This window comes from Acinonyx jubatus, chromosome C1 (genome assembly GCF_027475565.1).
Source record: "Acinonyx jubatus isolate Ajub_Pintada_27869175 chromosome C1, VMU_Ajub_asm_v1.0, whole genome shotgun sequence".
In the NCBI taxonomy this organism is placed as follows: domain Eukaryota; kingdom Metazoa; phylum Chordata; class Mammalia; order Carnivora; family Felidae; genus Acinonyx; species Acinonyx jubatus.
This window is the reverse complement of record NC_069381.1, coordinates 26,968,945-26,991,047: the sequence shown is the minus strand read 5'-3', so window position 1 is coordinate 26,991,047 and position 22,103 is coordinate 26,968,945. Positions and strand designations below refer to the sequence as shown.

The 22,103-nt window shown below is 38.7% G+C and overlaps 1 protein-coding gene across 2 annotated transcripts in view; it reads left to right on the top strand.

The window, feature by feature from the left end:
• The window catches only part of PSMB2 (proteasome 20S subunit beta 2), a 33,095-nt gene that overhangs the window by 2,946 nt on the left and 8,046 nt on the right, over positions 1 to 22,103 (top strand). The window contains exons 1-3 of one of the 2 annotated variants that reach the window (XM_053211309.1): positions 1,155 to 1,280; positions 2,105 to 2,227; positions 4,587 to 4,657. In XM_053211309.1, coding sequence (XP_053067284.1) covers positions 1,262 to 1,280; positions 2,105 to 2,227; positions 4,587 to 4,657 — 213 coding nt within the window. In that variant the 5' untranslated portion in view covers positions 1,155 to 1,261. Of the gene's footprint in view, positions 1 to 1,154; positions 1,281 to 2,104; positions 2,228 to 4,586; positions 4,658 to 22,103 lie in introns of those variants that run through there. The other variant, XM_015070296.3, reaches the window with a different exon arrangement.

Sequence of the window (22,103 nt, the reverse complement as noted above, 5' to 3'; positions counted from 1 at the left end):
TACTTAAAATCAATCAATCAATCAATCAACCCAAGATTTTGGGTTCTAGTACAGTTGGCTTTTCTCAGTATTGTATACTGGTATTCTTCATTTTGTTGTCTCATTTGTTTCATGTATGTGGATCTTGTAAGTTCTTTGTCAAGGATTAGAAATTCCCTAGTGCTACATAGGCTGTTTCCTCAGGGAGCTATTGGCATCTATAACATCTCCCTTTGCTCTTCACTGGACACACAATAGATGCTTAAAAAACACTTTTGGCCTTATATTAAATTAAGTTCATTTAAAAATTGAACAGTTTACTGCCCAGAATTTTAGCATTTCTCCTAAATGTGACATTAATTCTTTGTAAACAAGCTTTTCTCTTTCCAAAATAAGAACACCTTTTTTTCTCATTGTGAAAATAATGCAAACTTATTAATGTTTTCTTATAAAAATGATGCAGGTTTAGTATAGGCATTTTATTTCATTTTTAATATTTATTTATTTTTAAGAGAGAGAGAGAGAGAGAGAGACAGAGTGTGAGCAGGGGAGGGGCAGAGAGAGACAGGGAGACCCAGAATCCAAAGCAGGCTCCAAGCTGTCAGCACAGAGCCTGACGTGGGGCTCGAGCTCACAAACTGAGAGATCATGATCTGAGCCGAAGTTGGACACTTAACCTACTGAGCCACCCAGGTGCCCCAGTATAGGCATTTTAAGAAATGGTAACAAGCACGAAGAAAGAAATAAAAATTGTGCATACTCTTGCCACTGGCAAGAACCTAGATGCCAGTGGCATCTAATACTCTTCTGGTCCTTTTTCTTTGGAAAGGTAATATATCCATATATGTTTGTTTTTTGTTTTTATGACCAAGTTTGCAAACTAACAGTCTTTGAGTCTTCTGTAGCCTATAATAAATGAATAAAAGTGTGTGTGTAGGAGTTTCAAGGCAGTTTGATACTATCTGCAGGTACAGTTTGTGTGATTTTTTTTTTCAGTCTAAGAAGTCTTACGGTTCTACAACTCAAACATTTGTAAAATAACTTGACTGTAGCATTTTGTTCATTAAATCTTATTAAGGCACTTTGGCATTTCAGAAGCTTTCAAATAGCTTTCAAACCTGACTCCCAGGGAAGATTATTCAGCACTATTTGAAAAATGGAAAGTGAAAGTGAGAGTGGGATAGGGACATTTGGGCCTTTTCTGAAGCTACATGCCGAACATGGGGTTTTCTTCCTCAGGCACTAATTGCTATATGAGTATTTGTTTATCTGTGTAATCTGAATGGTTGTGGTTCAACTAGGTAAGATTAGACTTTTGGGATTTTTGAGGTTATTTTTAAATAGCTTAGTGTTAAAATATTTATTAGCATTTTTGCTCTGGCAGTCATTTTAATTTTCTCTTTGCTTTGGAAATGATGTTGATTTACTTTTTAAGGTGATTTGTATTCTCAGTTGATTTTTTTTGTTCTTTCTCAAGAGGGCTCCTTAATTTTCATTGTAGCACTGGTTCTTCATCTGTGCTTTTGTGTGTGTATAAACAAAATAACTAACATTTGTATTTGTAGAGGCATTGCAGGGCTTTGTAATCATGAACCTAAAGATAATGGCCATTGGCTTCGTTCCTTCAATTTCTTTAAAGGTTCTGTTTTTTTGCATTTCAAATGCCTTTAAATGTATTTAACTGTATTTTCAATGGTTGGCCTTCAAATATATTCTTCAACTGAGATTGACCTTAATAAAATACACCAATGGGTTTAACATGGAGAGTGAAAGAGAGTAATTAATATAGTTGCCCATTAAAGTCTTTTAAAAACAGAGCTGCCTGGGTGGCTCAGTCGGTTGCATGTCTGCTCTTGATTTTGGCTCATGATCTTGCAGTTCATGGTCCCGTGTCTGGCTCTGCTTGGGATTCTCTTTCTCCCTCTCTCTGCCCCTCCCCTGCTCACACGTACTTTTTCTATCAAAATAAATAAATAAACTTTAAAAATGTTTAAAGTCTTCTAAAAACAGTGATTAGCAAAATTATTCAGTATAGTGATTGATAAACTATATTTATGGCTTCCTGTGTGATAGCAGTAAATTTCTGATGAGGTAATTTTTAACACTATTTTTTTTCTTTGAGCAGATCATGACAAGATGTTTAAGATGAGTGAAAAAATCTTACTTCTGTGTGTTGGAGAGGCTGGAGACACTGTACAGTTTGCAGAATATATTCAGAAAAATGTGCAACTTTATAAGATGAGAAATGGTGGGTAATACTTGGAATGTAACTTTGGTTGATTTGTCTTTAAATCTGAACTAAAAACAAATACTCTCTACTGGCAATTCTACATATGAGCAGACCAACGTGGCCATGTTTTTATTTGAATCTTCCTACTTTTAAAACCTTAACTAGACTCTCCTTCTGATCCTGAAGATTTTATGTAAAAATCCTGGAGCAGAAAAGAGAACCATTATACCACTGATACTCGAGGGCCACCTTGGAGATGAACATGGTAGTATCAGTCTTTTTAAGTGTTAGGTATTTCAGAGGATGTTATTTGAGCTAAGGTATGGCTGAACCTCAAAGCTAAAAGACCTCAGTTGAACTTGGTTTTACTATTCTTTTTTTTAATGTGACAAGTTACTTATCCTCTCTGGGCCTTTATTTTCCTCATCTCTAAAATGAGATCATAATAATAATAATATTAATTAATAATATGTAAAATGCTTGTGAACTTAAAGCTCTGTGTAATTGTGGGAGATTTACCATCAAAAAGAGTTCTGCCTTGCCTTTCTGGTAGATTCGTGTCTAGGAAGATAATTAGGATTTTTGTGAGTTTCCTCTGGGACTAATGAGCTCTAATCCTTGTTAGAGGATTCCTCAGTAGGATTTCCTCATTAGGCAAAGCATTATTATAAAATAATACTGCCACTAGCCCTATTATCCAGGAAAGTTCATAGTGTCACTAGCAGGAAAGACCTTCAGTTACTTTACAGTTTAATACACTTAGACACAGCACTGGTATAATATGGAGCTGTGAAAGAACTTAATTTGAATATCAATGTATAAAATGGCTGCATATGACCCAATTATGTAGTTTTTTAGGTAGTAAATTTAGCATCATACATTCAGTTCCATGAATATTTTTGAGGGCCTCCTCTGTCTTAAGCACTCTGGCTAGTACCACAGAGAATTCAAAGATGAAAAAGGAACCTGAAGCTCATGGCACTTAGGTTTAGGCAAGTTGAGAGTATTTCAAGAATTTTTTTTTCTAGTGGCTCTACTTTCTGCCTACATGGCAGGCGAGGGAAGCCAATAATGTCTCTCAAGTACGGTAGCTGCAGCAATATTTCATGATTGGAGGGGGAGGAAGAGTAAACCAGTTGAGAGAGTTGCTTGTTACATGGGTTTTGGACTTGAAAGTCAGTGCAGAAAACAAAAGTCGTGTATGGTTAAAATTGCCTTGAAAATCTTAAATTACCTGTCAGATGCAGTTTTGTGTATATAACCCTGCACAGTAATTCTTAATGCATATTAAAGTTTGAGAACTGAGATAAAATAAGGGAAAGGAAGAAAAATCTATATATAAATAGGAATCAGACCTTTCTGCCTTTAAAATAACTGTAAAATCCTTAGTGGTGTTTAGGGGATTAGGTGGAGAATTGCAAAGTATTCCTGCTTGTTCAGAGTTGCTCCCCTTATAATTTAATAGGTACTGATAGGCTTGTTGTGAGCATGAAATTCAATAACATATGAAAGCACGTAGCATAGACCTTGAAACATAATTGCTGTTCAATAAATATTTGTTAGAATTTTAATCTAAATCTTACCTGCTGTAACACTGGTGTTTGAATTGTTGTAGGGAATAATTTAACCACATGCTGTCTGTCTTTCCAAACTGGCATTTCCTGCATGGGGCTGCTCAGTTTTGGATCATTCTTGGGTTTTGGCACTAGTCCCTTTTTACTGGGGGGTTAAGTTCCAAAGTGAGTGCATTATTAAACACATACCTGATGGCATTTCTCTGGGCTGTAGTTTTGTTGTCATTACAACTTTCTTTTTAGAGGTTTTATGCTTGAGATACTCTGTTTTTTAAAAATGTTGTAGATAGTGATGGAAATGTGTTTTTCTGTGGCCTGTACTTTTGAAAATCATTTAATAAAGTTACTTATTTTTTTTAAAAGAAAATGTTATGAAATATGACTGAGGCAGTCCTAACTTCCAGCCTCTCTTTTCCCAATATCCTTTTTAAATAAACTTTAAAAATCAGCATCTTGAGACCTCGTTCTTTTCTTTCCTAATGCTTGTGTATTTGTACCCCTCTCTGTAGAGGAAACCACAGTCTATTGATGAATGATCAGCTTAAGCAAGGCTGTGCATTTGATCTCACCATAGAATAGTTGCCTTGGTTCTGTGTTGTGGCCAGGAATCACTGTCAGTACTAACCAGCTATTTCACAACTGTTGTGTGGGGAAACAGACAAGAAGTAGGATTATACTCTTCGTTCTGTGTACTTTATGTACTCTGGGTGTACAGAGGGTGGAAGGATGTAAGAACAGGAGTAGTGGGATGATTTGGGGTGCTGTTATTTCTTCTGCTTATGACTTTTTATCTCTTGGACCAGGTTATGAATTGTCTCCCACAGCAGCAGCTAATTTCACACGCCGAAACCTGGCTGACTGTCTTCGGAGTCGGGTAAGCAGTATAGCAAGTAGGCTTACATGAGAGCAGAAAAATCTTCTGTGCTTCTTCTACATTCCTATTATATAGTAGTAGTTTTGCCCTTTTTTGGACCTCCTGAGTCCTTCTCATTATTGGTACTTATTCACTCTTCAGGCTGTTTGGATTTGTTTTCTTTTTCTGCATATTCGCTAATTAAAGCCTGAGGGGAAAATACATTCACAGAGAATTTGGATGGGTCACACCAACATGAAGGCCTGAGATAGCCTTTAAAAATTTTCATCAGTGTTTTCATAGCAAACCATGATTCTTAATTCCTACAGCTAAAAGTTCTTACATGGTAGTGGAGGTGAGATCTTGAAAATAACAATGCACATTTCACCTTGAGATTATCTGTCTTTCTGTGATTATTCTTGCCATAGCACACAGAATTATTCATCTTCACTTACTTTGGCCTTGTTGCTATCTTAGAGCTGTTTTGGTTCTAGCAACAGCATGTTAAAAGATGGCAACATTAAGTTAAGGATTGAATGTATTAAAGATTGTGTAGGATGTGCCAAGAAAGTTCATGTGATTGCTAAAGGTGTGTATTATTCCCTTCCCACAGGGACTAAGTAAATGGAGACTTACCATGTGACCTTACCCCCTGTGCCTGTGTACTCATCTATGAAATCGAGATAACTTCCTAACCCCACAGGAGTGCTAGGAAAATGAATGCTTGTAAATCATAATATTTAACATTCATATGACTTTTGCCTGAAGCATTTTGCTTAATAATTTAATCTACTCACTATTCCACTGAGATACATAGTAGTTAATTCTCTGTCACTGATACAGAATGAATGGCATAAAGTGGCAAAGGGACTAGTTACAGGTCACCCAGCAGGTCAGCAGAGCTACTCTAATGGTGCCATAATTACTTGACTGTTCTGCCTTACATCAGCTCCTTGGTTTTTTGGTAGTGTTTCTAGAACATCAGCACTATTCATGTTTTTATTATGGTTTTAGTTTCATCGGCACTTGCTTAAGCTGAGTTATGACAGGAGTCTAAACAATACAGGTGTTATTTTTTTTTTTTTAAGTTACTTATTACAGGTCTTTAAAGGAGTTTATTTTCTAGTGCCTAATAACCCTGGATTGAGAACTTCTTAATAAATAGAGCCTCTTTTTCTCAGTGTTACCTTTGGCCTAGGGGCTTGTGCAACATAAGGATTGTGAGATTTGAAGAGAAGCTAGAGATACGATGGTGGGAAGGAGACAAATTTACCTACATTGTTCTGATCGGGGTAAAAGGTCATTGGCCTTTTCTTGCTCACTGCTCTGTGAGAGAGGAAAATGGGTCAGATACGAGCTTTCCCGCCACTCAGAAATTCCTGTAGTATATGATAATACCACAGCATACTGTGGCTTGCTGTGTGAAATATTCCTGTGACTTGTCAGGCAGAACTGGGATAAGAATTCCAGCTTTGGGCACAATAAATACTTTGTCATAAGTATAGCCGACATTAAGTAAATTAAGCTCCTTTTAGAACTGAGATAAGAGTGGCAATGCGCTTCATGCAAATGCATTGGATCTGGTTAATCTCCTAGCAGACACATTTGATGTCTTAACAAATAAATATCCCTTGTAGACAGTGGTGTAGGGCTCTAGTAAGTATTGACAGACTGCCTGTGGTTCTGAGTCCAGTCTCTGCTCGCCACCCTTCTATCAAGTTAGATTGTTCCAAAATACAAGTTTATGTTTTAGTCATTTTATTCTGGGGAGAAAGATGATATTTTTTTTAGTCTTCCTAATAAGTGCAAAGTCACTAGATTTAGTACATGTGTACACTCACACATGAGACTTATTTTGGGTCAGCCAGTTACCATGTGTATAACTTTGTGTCTGTAGCTCAGATTGTTTGATTTCTAAGTTGCTCCATGTGTGTGTGTGTGTGTGTGTGTGTGTGTGTGTCTGGGGGTGGTATTTGGTTGGGAGGACATTTATTTATTGCAGAGTACATAATGAATTTTAAATAAACTTGTTCTTCAAGATGCAGGCAGGTTTAGCATTGTGGTTAAGCACCATCTCTGGAATTAGACTGCTTCAGTTTAAATCTGTGCTCACTGACTTACTACTAGCTGTGTCTTTGGACAGATTCTAAGCTTAATTTCTCTGTTTACAGATAATAGCACCTACTTCACAGAATTATTATAAAGATTAAATGAAGTAATCATGCAAAGCTGTTAGCACAGTGTGTGGTGCGTATGACTAATAAATCACTTGTTTCTGTGCTGCTATTGCTGCTTGGTTGAAGAAGCAATTTAATAGGTATAAATTTCTTATGAGATTCTTTGTTGTGCTTTTTTAGTTGAACTGATTTGCTGGTAAAGAGGAGGATATAAAAAATTATTGATATGGATAGGAAAAATAGCAATAAACCAACATTGATCATTTAATATGTGCAGGGCTTTGGTCTAGATCAACACAGTCCAGTTTGGTAGCCACTAGTCATATATGGCAATTACAATTATAAATAATTAAATAAAATTTAAAATTTAGTTCCTACGTGAGAGTTTCTTGGACTTTGAATGAGAAATAAACTTTTGTTTCTATAAAAAGAATTTGGTTCCTCAGTCAGTCGCCACTTTTCAAGTGCTCAATAGCCACATGTGGCTAGTGGCTACCATATTGGACATTGCCAATATAGAACATGTGCGTCATCATAGGAGGTTCTCTTGGACAGCGCTATTCTAGATATATACGTGACCTTATTTAATGCTTACTATGACACCATAAAGATGAATGTTATCCCCATTTTACTTACAAGGCTATTAAGACTGGTTAATAAAGAGTTTAAAGAGTCTGTTATGTGTCCAGGTATACCAAAGACACATATATAGCCTGTAAAAGTCTGAGGTAAGATTCTAACTCCAAATACCATGCTCTTTCATACTGTCTCCCTTATTAGTTACTGCACTACCATATAAGTATGTTTGTGCATTTGGGGAAGCATAAAATTTCCAGTTCTATTAAATGTGTCAAGATCTCTGTATAGGATTATATAGATAACGTATAAATATGTGCCCATTGTAGGTGTTCAGTAAGTATTTGCTGAATAAATGTCATCCAGTTGATCCACAGATACCACTGAAAATGTTATTATACATTTATATACTGGAAGGGAATTGCATTAAAATATTTTTCATGAGGAGCGCCTGGGTAGTTCAGTTGATTAAGTGTCTGACTCTTGATTTCAGCTCAGGTCATGATCTCACACTTTGAGATCAAGCCCCATGTCAGGCTCTGTGCTGACCATGCAAATGCTGCTTAGGATTTTCTCTCCTTCTCTTTCTGCCCTTCCCCCTTCTCTCTCTCTCTCTCTCTCTCTCTCTCTCTCAAAAATAAATAATAAACTTTAAAAAATATTTTTATTGAATGGATATTACTTCACCATGTAAGAATTAAAGATGAGGTTAGCAGGAAAAGATGGAAAAAAAACTCCACACAGATGGGGAGAGGGGAATCTAGAGGATTCATTCTAGCTTTTTATTTAAATACATGTGTACATTTAAGTTGCTCTCCTCCATATACACCAGGGAGCAGGAAAAAGGCTTATTAGGCTTTTTGCTATGGGTTTGACTCCCCACTTTCAAATACTTAAGAGGCTTCTTTGAGCATAGGTTTTGGAATCACAGAGTTCTGATGTGTTCTCTGTTATGTACTAGTTTGTGTGATCTTGACTAAGTCCCTTATGTTTGCTGAGTCTCACTTTCATCTGTTTAGAAGGAAGGAACAATCAAATGTGGCAGATTACAAGAACTGAGACTTTGCCATTAGTTTAATAAAATATATTTTGAATGAGTGAATGATATCTTCTGGAAAATAGTATTTAATAACTGACGTCTTCATTAAGAAAATGCTATTTGGAGGGGTGCCTGGGTAGTTCGGTTGGTTAAGTGTCCGACTTCAGCTCAGGTCATGATCTCACAGTGTGTGAGTTCGAGCCCCGCATTGGGCTCTGTGCTGATAGCTCAGAGCCTGGAGTCTGCTTCAGATTCTGTGTCTCCCTCTCTATAACACTCTGTGTGTGTGTGTGTGTCTCTCTCAAAAATAACATAAACATTAAAAAATAAAAGAAAATGCTATTTGGATTTTAATAGGATTATTTTGAAAATTTTGTAATGACTTTTAGGCATAGTTTGCACAATGCTTATTTAAATTCTCCTTATGATTTGATTAATGGGCTATAGAAGGGAGAGTGATAAGTAATGGGGCTATTTCTTGCTTGAAATGGCACATTTGGTGTAGCCTATTTGAATGCCCTAAAATTATTTGTTATTATCCACCCTGATCTCCATTTTACATAAGGTGAGGCCTAGGTATGAACCAGCCAAATCTGATATCCTTGGGGAATGTGGAGTTTCATGGCAAGGTTTAGAGTAGAATGCTGCCCTTCATGGTATGTAGTCTTCAGGGCTTTACTACTGCTACTCACTGGCCAAAGTGTTTTCATAGAACCTTTCTGCCAAGTACTTGGTGAGCTTTTGGTAATTTATTTTTTAATAGGACTATACACCTAAAAAATGGAAATAATGAGTTGGGAAAATATCAGCCAGCCTGGTGTGGTGGTTTTCAAACTATTTCATGAAGTTGCCTTAGAAAAGTCACAAAGAAGAGCAGTATAGTGAAATGTTAGCTGTGTTTCATATAGGTCAACGTAACTTTCATCTATTTTATATATTGGGATTCCATGTACAATTTTATTTGAAAACAAACAAACAAAAAGGTTTCACTGTCCCCTTCCCACCAAAGTTTGAAAACCAGTGGTATAACTGAAAGAGCCCTGCCTCAGGAGGTTTAGCACTAGCTCTCTTGTGAGCTAGTTAAAATACCTTGGGAGAAAGAGGGAATTTGGATAATTTTGTATGGTTTCTTCTAGCCCCCAAATGGTGTAATTTAAAGATCTAATGTCAAGACCATAAGCAGACTTGAATTTATTTTTTCAGGGAAAGGTAAAGAGTATGTAGGAAAGAATTTCAGATATTAGTCATTTCTAAAAGTGACCGTGACTTGTCCCAGTACTTGGCCTCAATTTGAGTGTGTTTAGTCTGCTTTATAGTAGTCACATATAGTGTGGTCTTGTCCTAGAAGAATCCTGTTGCTTTGAGCCTCTGTCTGACCACTAGAGTTATTGTCATCTTGCCTTTGGAGGCTGGCACAAAGATGTCATGTGTTTATTGGTATCAGTGAGGTCATGTGACCTGGAGAGCAGATGGCCTTGGTGAAACCTTCACTTTACAGGTCTTGTCCTGTAACACAACCAGCCATTTGCTGCATATGATTAAAATGTCACTAACAAGGGTAATTTCGCATGCTTTTTGGCGAATGTGGTTAGCAGGATGTGACATGACACAGCACTACCTTCTTCCTCCAAGTGCCATCTCCCTGGAGGCCTTGCCTCCTCTGCTCACCCCCGTCTCACCATGCCCAGGCTTGCCTTCCAGCTCACCTGCTCCAGATGGGTGGCACAGTGGGAGGACACTGGCAAAGGCAGATGTGTTTATTTTCCGGAGACAAAATGTTTTACTGCTGCAGATGGCAGTGCCTTCAAGCAAATGGCAGCCTTTGACACCGCTGCCACACAGCCTGGGCATCTTGACAGACAGAGCTGGCTTACTTTTGGTGAGGGGGAAACTGAAAAAAAAAATCAAGATGTTCATCATGAAACTCATGGAATTTCGGTGCAAGCAGCCGTTCTTTTAGACCTGGAGAACAGTTCTTTCCCACCAGACCTCAGTCAGCTAGGCAGTTAACTGGATTTTCAAGATGAGCTGAGCCAAGAGTTATAGGTCTGTTAGTTATTTTGTTTCCTAGGCTGAATAGGACATACAGAAAAACTGAAAACATATGGCTACATTTAGATGGATATTCAGTGGTACTGCAAAACACATGTGCATCCCAGCTCACATCTCACAGGAGTCTCTTAGGATTGGGCGTGGCTCATGTCTGCCCCATTTGAGATGCCACTGTTCTATTTTTAGTGGTCATCTTGATTATCTAAAGGCCCAGGGACAGATACTTGAAGTTGAGATGCCTTAATTAATATGACATATATTTTGTGCATATAGTGTTTTTCTACCAAGAAGAATAAGAGTTCTGACAGCTGCACTTTGAAGCAGTTTGCTTATAGTCATTCGGGCTTGACTAAAGTCCATGAGGAAGACAAAGACTTGGATGTTGAATCATTAAACTTACTCATCTTCTAAGAAAAAATGGCTTAAGAATATCCTTTTTCGAAAATTACTGGCTTTATCAGGAATCCTTCCCACCCCTCCTACCCCCTTTTTTAATATGTGCTGTTTTTCCCAGCCCTAGTGCTGATAGAGTTAGGAGTTTGCAGGTGTAAAGTCCTCCCCTCTCCCCCTTCCCATCTCTCTCCAGGGGGTTGTATGTGAGAAGGTGTTGCTTTCTCACTCAGAGAGCATATATGTGCTACCCTGTTGGATGCCTGCTGTGAGCAGAGAGAACCCCTGTTCTGGTTGAATGGAATGAGTTTATTGGGTGGCTGGGATTGTGCAACCCCATAATGCCAATTTTTCACTTAGAGCATCTTTCCTACCCACAATGGGGTTGATGGTAACTGGTCTAAATTCATACTGTTTTGAAACTTATGTCCTGAAAATTATGTGGTTTCTTATTAAGGTTTGGTGTAAGCCAGGAGCAGCAAAGTACTGTGTCTGCTTAGTAAAAACATGCTTTTACTTTGAAAATGTTTACCATTAGGAGTGCGGGTTTACCCTGCCTTTTAGGATTGTTTTAAACCAGTGCCCTGACCTGTGTGAGCATTCCCTCACACTCACAGATACAAATACACATACACTCTGACATCTTAATGCCTCTTTTATTTCCCCCCCCCACACAGCCCCTAATGTCTTTATTTTAACTTATTTTTTTAATTTTAATTCCAGTATAGTTAACATACAGTGTTATATTAGTTTCAAGTGTACAATATAGTGATTCAACTTGATGCCTCTTTTTTGCCCTGGCCCACGATCATTCAGGGATATTAATTCAGGGGCTGATCCCAAAAACTCTGTGAGGTTTTCCTGTACTCTCCCCAATAACAGTCATCTAAAATGAAGGAGAGTGGGAAGGAAGTCTTTGAAGGGAGGAGTTGACTGTTCTGTTTCTCGACCTAGGAGCTAGTTACACATGTATTCATTTTATTCATTAAGCTGTATGTGTATATTTTGTGTACCTTTATATGTATGTGTTATTTTACCAAAAAAAACTTAAGGAAATAAGAAGGGTAAAAGGGCAAGAAAGTATAACACATTTTTTTAAAAGTTGAAGAGAGTAAGTTCAGATTTATCATTGCTTTTGAGTGGGGACAGCAGAGTAAATAGGATTAATTAGATTGAAAAGAAGAAAGGAAGGGAGAGGAAATAATCTCTGAATCTTTATAAAGTAACGTGCCAAAACTCTACGCTGCCTTTTTGATGCCTCCTAAAGTGTGCATTCTGTAGCTGAGAAGTTCCATAAGTGCTGATAGTCATTCAGCACATCTGCAGCCTGCATTGTCCTTGGGGCCAGGGAAACGGACGCAAAGCTCGGTGTGTGCCTTTAGATGGAGAACTTGCACTGCAGGGTGACAAGTGCCACAGTCGCCATACAGATAGATAGGTGCTCTGGGAACAGAACCTAACCTGAGCCTGAAAGGACTGGCTGTCATTAAAGGCAGAGGTGAAGCCAAAAGGAAAACCAGAAGCACAAACCAAAAGACAAGTGTGAGAGAATGTGTTAAGTCAGACAGGGGTTTTCTAATGATTTTTAGACTCTGAGCCTCCTACTCCTAATTTTTTACCTGTTTTAACTAGTGGAATACTATATACAAATTAGGGCTCTATTGATTGAAAAGATATATAAATAAATACCTTTATATAGTTTTTACTACATATGTACATATATTATAAAATCTGTAATCTGAATAGTTTGTTAAATATGGCTGAGGTTTTTAGGGGAATGGTAAAAGATTGAAACCAGAGAGTCCCTGTTATGAAGATTTTGATGAAAAAGCTTTATGCTAAAAGCACTGGGGCTCTCTGGAAGCTTGTTGGCTAAGAGAGGGTTAGCACAAACAGATGAGATTTGGTTAAACCATTGGCTCCTGTTTGCGGAAAGAAGAGAGAAGCAAGGAGACCAGTGAGGATCTTCCATGTCAGTTGAAGAGATAAGAGTAACTTACGTTGAACCTAGGCTGTTCTAATAGAAGGGCTCTGAAACACCGTTTTCCCCAGGATTTCCTTAGTGTTCTGTATCTGGTGGCTGTGGACATCCAGAAACATACACAGTCATATATAGTCCTAAATAGTCTTTTCCAACAGATTGGTTTATTAACTCAGGAAGGTGAATCACCTATGATGTTCAACATTCATAGATATTCATGGGCATGTTTAGCATGTCCACCTTAATATTTGCCTAGTAGTATACAAAGCCTGGCTTCTGCACTTAAATTTTTGAGAACTGACTTAAAGGTATATGGAATCTTCAGTTTTCTCTGGGAACTGCCAGCTCATGAAAAACAGTTCAAGTGGCCTTGTTGCAGATGTGGTGGCGTTGGTTTTCCCATTGCACAATCAGCAATTTTATTTTGATGTTATTTGGGAGAAAGCAGTATTTTTGATTAGCAAGTAAAATTAATGTAGAAAACAAATACTGTGTTAACTAGTTGGTATAATAAGGCATCTGTGCCATGCTGCATTTCAACTCATTAAATTTCTAAACTTCTAATTACGATAAGATTACAACTTTAATAGGAGAGTGGTTCAAACTTGGGGTTAATAATGGCTTTAGGGAAGTAAAATGTACAGAAATATTGGAATTATTGAAGGGGAACTTTAAAATCTAGTTTTGCTAAAAATTGAAATATGCACAATATTTAACTTTTTTTGCTCCTAGAATTCAGATTCAGTTGACATTTATTGGGCACCTACTACTTACTAGGCTTTTTTAAAACAATGTTCATTTATTTATTTTGAGAGAGTGTACATGCGCATGGGTAGGGGAAGGGGCAGAGAGAAAGAGGGAAAGAGAGAATCCTAAGCAGGCTCCGCACTGACAGCATGCAGCCCAACACGTTGCCGGATCTCACAAACCGTGCGATCATGTCCTGAGCCAACATCAAGAGTCACGCTTAACCGACTGAGCTGTCCAGGTGCCCCACTAGGTCTTCTTTCAGGAACTTTAACACCGATGAGCACTTTTCATTCCTGACATCTGTTGGGTGAACAGTACTATCCCCATATTCAGATGGGGCACTTGGAGCTCCAGGGCCAAAGGACTGTCTCGGGTCTTCATTGCTTGGGATCTAAATTGAGTTTTTTACATCTGCTCTATCATCTTTCCCTTTATTGAGAGCCTTCTTAACTCCTCTTTCTCCTACCTTCTATTCCACTAGTTATTCCTGTCATTTCTCCCTTCTAAATATATTTCATGTTGCATACCTCCCTCTCCATCCCTACTGCTTCTGCAGTGTCCTGTGACATGAAAAAGGCTTGGAGCAGCAGAGGAACAGGAGTGGTTTTCACTGGCTCCTCTTTGGTTTACAGGCTAAAGTTTGTATTCTTTAGGAAGCCAGTGACAGTATCATTCCAGTTCCTCTGCTTCCTGCTGAAATGACCTAATTCATTAGGTATACATGTCCCATATTCACCAGTACCCAAATATTCCACATTCCTCCATGTTTCTTTACCTTCACATATGCTGTTTCCTCAATCTGGAATCCTCCTACTCATCTATCTTGTGAGCTCCTTCCAGACCTAGGCTTCCATCTTCATCACCTGGCATAAAGCTTCTCACACAGTAAATGCTGAGTAACTTTGGAGTTAAAGTAGGGACACCTGGGTGACTCAGTCCGTTAAGTGTCTGACTGTTGATTTTGTCTCAGGCCACGATCTCGCAGTGTATGGGTTTGAGCGCCACATCGGGCTTGGGGCTCACAGTGCAGAGCCTGCTTGGGATTCTCTCTCCCTCCCTCAAAAATAAATAAATGAAACTTTAAAAATAAATAAATAAAGTCACATGTCAAATGCAAAAGTGAAGTTGGTTGGGGTATCTGCCCATTTCATAACTATCCTATGTGTCTAGTCTAGTTCTTGCAGGATTTGGTTGAAGCCTTTTATAAATTGTGTACATTTATACTTCAGGTATAATCACCATTGTTATTAGAAAGAGAGATTGATGGGTTTCCTTAAGAAGGACTGTATTGGAGAGGATTAAAACCAGAGTACATATGTCCTATATTGTTTAGGTACTAGGGATAGATATTCTTCTCCAGCCCTATCCATAGAGTCACAATCTTCTAGAGCTAGAAAAGTTACATAGGTTGTGAAGACTATTGGAAGTTGTTGAAATCTTAGAGGTTTTTTCTGAAGTGTTCAATATAGCAAACATTGCAATTCCAATATAGGTACAAAGTCCTTCTTCTTCCTCTTCTTCTTTTTTAAATTTTAATGTTTGTTTTATTTTTGAGAGACAGAGTGGGGGAGGGGCAGAGAGAGAGAAGGAGACAGAATCCAAAGCAGGCTCTAGGCTCTGAGCTGTCAGCACAGAGCCCGACACAGGGCTCAAACCCATGAACCAAGAGATCATGACCTGAGCCGAAGTCGGACGCTCAATGAACTGGTCCATCCAGGTTCCCCTACCAAGTCCTTCTTTAATTAAAATGGCAAAAGTGACATTGAAATTTTAAAATTATACCATCAAACCATGCAAAGCAGATAGCTAGTGAATTCTGTTGATTATTGGAAATAAACTTCTGATTCAGTGTTCAGAGTACCAGTATAAGAAAATAATAAACTGATCCATTGTGTTTATTAATGAATTTGCAAAATTGGGCATTGGCAAAGCAGTTATGATATTGGTATGTGTTTGTCAGATAAACAGATACCAATACCATAACTGCTATTTATTGAGTACTTACCACATGTTTTATATATTTGTAGATGGTTTAGAGGAGTCATATGGTCTGACATTGAATTTGCCCTTTTAAAACTTAAAGTATTATAGGTTATGTAAGATGTGATACATGAAATAGAGAACAATAGATACTGGTATGCAAAATAGTATAATCTGAAATATTTGAGTGTGAAACTGACATTTACATATTGAGTTATATTGTCACACTAATTTCCATTTTGTGGAGGCAGCATGGTTTCCTAGAAAAACACACAATGGAATCAGAAGTCTAAATTCTGGTCCTGACACTAATTAGCCATGTGACTTAGGGGCACATCACTGTCCCTTCTTTGAACTTGAGTCCCCACATTTGTAAAAGGGATGTTAGACAAGCTAGTCGAACTTTTCTTCTAAGTCTATAAACTGTACTCTCAGTGCCAAAGATGGGATTTTAGGGAGCTTTGACAATCAACTGGGCTAAAAGAAATAGCATGCACTGTCCCTTCAAAGCCCAGTCTCTGTTTAGTGTATTTAGAAGTCTATTTATTAAAACACTGTCATCACTAAACAGACTCCTTTGTCCCATTGGTGGTTCTATATCTCCTTCCAGATTAATCCAGGAATGGAAGTATGCTTCACACACTGCTTAAAGTTCCAAGGTACAGCACAACGCAAAAGAAACCCCACCTCCAAAGCACCTCACTCCTATCGACATCGTCCTATTCAATTAGAGGTGGCAAAGGCTGGCCTGGCTCCAAAGGAAGACTGTCAGTTCCTCTCTTTTTCTGTGTCCACGCTCGGCAGGATGCTTCCTCACGCCCACCTCTCTCCCCCTTGCTGTGACTTTGGTTTCCGCCAGATGTCACACCGCTGCTTGTCACCGCCCAGACTCTTCGTCGCTGATTTTGTTGTTTCAGTGTATTTATCACAACTGTTCTCTTTAGCTGTAAAATTTATGGAATTTCACACTCTTCGTAATCACTACAGTGTTTCTTTTTCATGAGAGAGAGAATATACAAGGAGTTGTATGCACAAGAGTTGGAGGGAGGGAAATATTCCACCTAACTTGAGGAAAGTTTGCCTGTGTGTACCATGCACACCCCCCACTCCCAAATGCACAAAGTGAAATAGCTCAGTTCTGCAGGGCTCAGGTACTTAGGAAGTCCATTTCAGTCTCAGGGAGAAGTGTATAAGAGGTGTGGTTATTGGCTAATTTCCTTGCTTAAATTTTATCACTTTTGACTATAAAAAAAAAAAAGAGGGATGATTTGATTGGCTGTTTGTTCTTTGTGGGACATCTTGATATTATCTGGTCAGATCTGTTAATGCGGTCAGATCATAAAAGTGACAGTGGTGGTGGTGATGATAATAACTAATCTGTATTACTATTATTAACAGGTATTTGCATTAAGCACTTTACATTTATTTATTTAAACCTTCTATAACCCTGTAATGATGGATGCTGTTATTATCCCTGTTGTGTAGATGAAGAAATTTCAAAATGACTGAGAGCTTTCCACTTTATTTTTAAAGTTTATTTATTTATTTTGAGAGAGAGAGTGAGTGAGCATGAACAGGGGAGCAGCAGAGAGAGTGAGAGAGAATCCCAAGCAGGCCCCACGCTGCCAGCACAGAGCCTGACTTGAGGCTCTATCCCACAAACCATGATCATGACCTGGGCCGAAGTCTAGAGTCAGACGCTCCATGGGCTGAGCCACCCAGACACTCCTAAAGCTCTCCATTTTTTTTTTTTCCTCCACTTTAAAATAAACTTATAGGGGCACCTGGGTGGCTCAGTCGGTTGAGTGTCTGACTTCAGCTCAGGTCATGATCTCACAGTCCGTGAGTTTGAGCCCCGCGTCAGGCTCTGTGACAGCTCAGAGCCTGGAGCCTGCTTTGGATTCTGTGTCTCCCTTTCTCTCTGCCCCTCCCCTGCTCATGCTCTGTCTCTCTCTGTCTCAAAAATAAATAAAAACATTAAAAAATTTTTTTAAATAAACTTATATCTGGGCATCTGGGTGGCTCAGTCAGTTAAGTGTCTGACTTTGGCTCAGGTCATGATCTCGTGGTTCATGGGTTCAAGCCCTGCATCAGGCTCTGCGCTGACAGTGTGGAGCCTGGAGACTGCTTAGGATTCTGTGTCTTTCTTGTTCTCTGCCCCTCCCCTGCTCATATTCTCTCTCTCTCTCTCTCTCTCTCTCTCTCTGTCTCTGTCTCTCAGAAGTAAATAAACATTAAAAAATAAAATAAGCTTGTATCACGTATTTTTAAGGGAAGAAAAGATACCACATTTGTGTGGTGGTGTTTTTTTTCCCACTTGTAAAAAGAGGCAAAATTTTGGTGGTACCTTTTTTTAGTTAAAAAAAATTTTTTTTTATTAACATTTATTTATTTTTGAGAGAGAGAGACAGAGTGTGAGCTGGGGAGGGGTAGAGACAGAGGGAGACAGAATCAGAAGCAGGCTCCAGGCTCTGAGCTGTCAGCACAGAGCCAGATGTGGGTCCCGAACCTACGAACCATGAGATCATGACCCAAGCCGAAGTCTGATGCTTAACAGACTAAGCCACCCAGGCGCCCCAGTGGTACCTTTTTTTAGAAGCTAAAATTCATTTTGAGTTCCCAGGATGGTTCACTTAAAATTTTTTCTTTGTCTATCAATTAAATACAACTTTAAAGTATTTTGGTGTTTGTACTGTAAACCGTTGATGGTGATCCTCAAGGCTATTATTGTGCAGGGAGTGTCTCATCTAAATGTTTGGATCATTTACTGGTCATCTGGATGTTTAGGTTCAAAATGTATATAATACTCAATCCTATCCTTTGTTGCGAAGGATGCCAGTTCCTTGGGGACCTCATAACTTTGTTTTATTACCTAGATTTGCTATCTAAATAATTAGAATAGTGGAGACAACCAAAGACTAGATTATATCATGCACAGAACAAGGATTACTTTGTAAAGCATAGAGGTTTCCTGGCAAATCTGTCATGATTGATTAGTGTTCCCATTTCCCTGGAATAATTGACAGATCCTCACATGTAATGCTGCTCATAGGATAGAAGGGAACTAATGAAAAAGTAGCTAGAAAGTGAGACTTGGCACTCAAGTGGACATATCTGTAGTGGCAGAAACAGCACGAAAGTACTTAATAAATTATTAAATGGTACTTACTCTTCAAGAGTGGATGTAGGGTTTGTTTTTGTTTTTGTTTTTTCAGGCTTCCAGAAAATCTATATATGTCTATGTCTCCAGGCCTGTGTCAGTCTCAAGATAGGTGAGGGTAGGTTGAATGCGAAGTGGATATGCTTGAAGGGAAGATGCTTATGAATGTCTTTGAGAGTGAATACAATCATTATCACCTTCTGACTTGGGGCTTCTGAAAGAGTCTGGGAAGGGGAGAGGAGGAAACTGTCATTTACCGCATTTGTGTGTGTCAGCCAGTGTGCTAGGCAATTTTTATTAACATCCTTCCATGTCCCTTTATGAAGACATTATGAGGACTTGTATTTCAGTGTTAGGAGTAGGTGGGCTTCTCCTGAGTACTTGCAGTGTCTATTTCATAGGCATTGTGAACTTCATAGATGATTGTGTGTCTCTAGTAGTAATTTTATTTATTTATTTATTTATTTATTAAAAAATTTTTTTAACGTTTTATTTTTGAGACAGGGAGAGACAGAGCATGAACAGGGGAGGGTCAGAGAGAGGGAGACACAGAATCTGAAACAGGCTCCAGGCTCTGAGCTGTCAGCACAGAGCCCGACGCGGGGCTCGAACTCACGGACCGCGAGATCATGACCTGAGCCGAAGTCGGACGCTCAACCGACTGAGCCACCCAGGCGCCCCTCTAGTAGTAATTTTAGTATTTATCGAGGCTTTACTGTGTTTTAGGCACTCTGCTTATTGTTCATATGCATTGTCTCTTTGAATCTTCACCGTATCCCTTTTGTGTAGGTATTAGCCCGTGTTTTCAATAAGAACACTAAAATTCAGAGAAGTTAAGTGACTAACTTTTCTAAAGCCACACATTGATAAGACAGGTTTTGAACTCAGGTCTAACTGTACAGTTTACCAAAGCTATTTCTTTCTTTTAAGTTTTTATTTAAATTCTGATTAGTTAACATATATGACAAAATTAGTTTCTACAAATTTTTGTACAGTATACAAACATATATGACAAAATTAATTCTACAAAATTAGTAGAATTTAGTGATTCGTCACTTACATATAACACCCAGTGCTCATCCCAGCAACTACCCTCCTTAATACCCATCATCCATTTAGCCCATCCCCCACCTACTCCCTCCATGAATCCTCAGTTTGTTCTCTATAGTTAAGAATCTCTTATGGTTTTCTTCCGTCTCTTTTTTTTCCTTCCCCTATGTTCATTTGTTTTGTTTCTTAAATTCCACATATGAGTGAAATCATATATTTGTCTTTCTCTGATTTCACTTAGCATAATACATTCTAGCTCCATCCACGTGGTTGCAAACGACAAGATTTCATTCTTTTTGATGGCTGAGTAACATTCCATCGTATGTATGTGTATACACACACACACAGCACATCCTCTTTATCCATTCATCAGTTCTTTTTTTTATTTTTTTAATCTTTTTAGTTTTTTTTTTTTTTAATGTTTATTTATTTTTGAGAGGGAGAGCAAGCAGGGGAGTGGGAGAGAGAAAGAGAATGAGAATCTGAAGCAGGCTTCAGGCTCTGAGCTGTCAGCACAGAGCCTGATGTGGGGCTCCAACCCACAAACTGTGAGATCATGACCTGAGCTGAAGTCAGATGCTTAACCAACTGAGCCACCCAGGCGCCCCATATCCATTCATTAGTTTGGACATTTGGGCTCTTTCCATAGTTTGGCTATTGTTGATAATGCTGCTATAAACATCAGGGTGCATGTGCCCCTCTGAATCTGTATATTTTTGTATCCTTTGGGTAAATACCTAGTAGTGCAAATACTGGGTTGTAGCAATGTTCTGTTTTTTCGTTTTTTCTTTTTTCTTTAAATTAATGTTTATTTATTTTTGAAAGAGAGAGAGACAGAGCAAGAGTGGGGGAGGGGCAGAGAGAGAGGGAAACACAGAATCTGAAGCAGGCTCCAGGCTCTGACCTGTCAGCACAGAGCCCAACACGGGGCTCGAACCCATGAATCGTGAGATCATGACCTGAGCCAAAGTCAGACACTTAACCAACTGAACCACCCAGGCGCTCCAAGGGTAGTTCTGTTTTTAACTTTTGAGCAACCTCCATACTGTTTTCCAGAGTGGCTACACCAGTTTGTATTCCCACCAACATCATAAGAGGGATCCCTTTTCTCCACATCCTGGCCAACATCTATTGTTTCCTATGTTAATTTTCGCCATTCTGATAGGAATGAGGTGGTATCTCCTTGTGATTTTGATTTGTATTTCCCTGATGATGAGTGATGTTGAGCATCTTTTCATGTGTCTGTTAGTCATCTGTATGTCGGAGAAGATATTTGCAAATGACATATCTGATAAAAGGTTAGTATCCAAAATCTATAAAGAATTTATCAAACTAAACACCCCCCAAAATAATCCAGTTAAGAAATGGGCAGAAGACACGAACAGACATTTTTTCCAGACATTTCTTCCTAAAATACTTATTTGTGCTGTTGTTCTCCCCTTTGTTCAATTCTAGATGCATGACCTGTACCCTAAATTTTCCTTTACTTAGCAACCTATGTCTAAAGGGGGTTAGAGGGGTGCCTGGGTGGCTTGGTTGAGCGTCTGACTTTGGCTCAGGTCATGATCTCACAGTTCTTGAATTTAAGCCCCACATCGGGCTCACTGCAGTCAGTGTGCAGCCCACCTCAGATCCTCTGTCCCTCTCTCTCTACCCCTCCCCTGCTTGTGCTCTCTCAGAAATAAACATTGAGAAATATAATACAGGGGAATGGAAAGAAGGACCCAGGAGTCTAGTAAAAGGCAACAATATATGTGCATTCAGAGAGATGCTGGCAGTTGATTTAAACTTGAGTGAATTCTTGGAAGTAGGACCTATCGCTTTCTGACATTTGTTTAGTCATCTTCCTCATCTCCTTGTCATACTAGGCATTAGCCACATATAAATTAAAACATAAAATGCCTTCTGGTATGATTACTACTCATTCAGCACATATTTATTGAGCATATACTATATGCTTGTATATCATTGAACAAACCAGACATAATCCTGCCTTCATGGAGCTTATAATTGGCATAAATATTTGAATAGGTAGGCTGTAGCTTACACATAAGTATTTTTCTAAGCATACTACCAGCAGTCACACGTGTGTATACTGTCAGAATAACACAAAATTGAGGGGCTTGGAATTTGTCTCATTTCAGGAATACAGTAAGGAATCAAGAATATGAGGGACAATAACAGTCAAGAAACTCATAACTATGGCTTTGTCACTTTGAATTGAACACTGTGATTCTTAGAGGCACAAGAGTAACAATAAATAAGACTTAATTTGAAATTTTAAAACACTAGTGTAAGGGGCATCTGGGTGG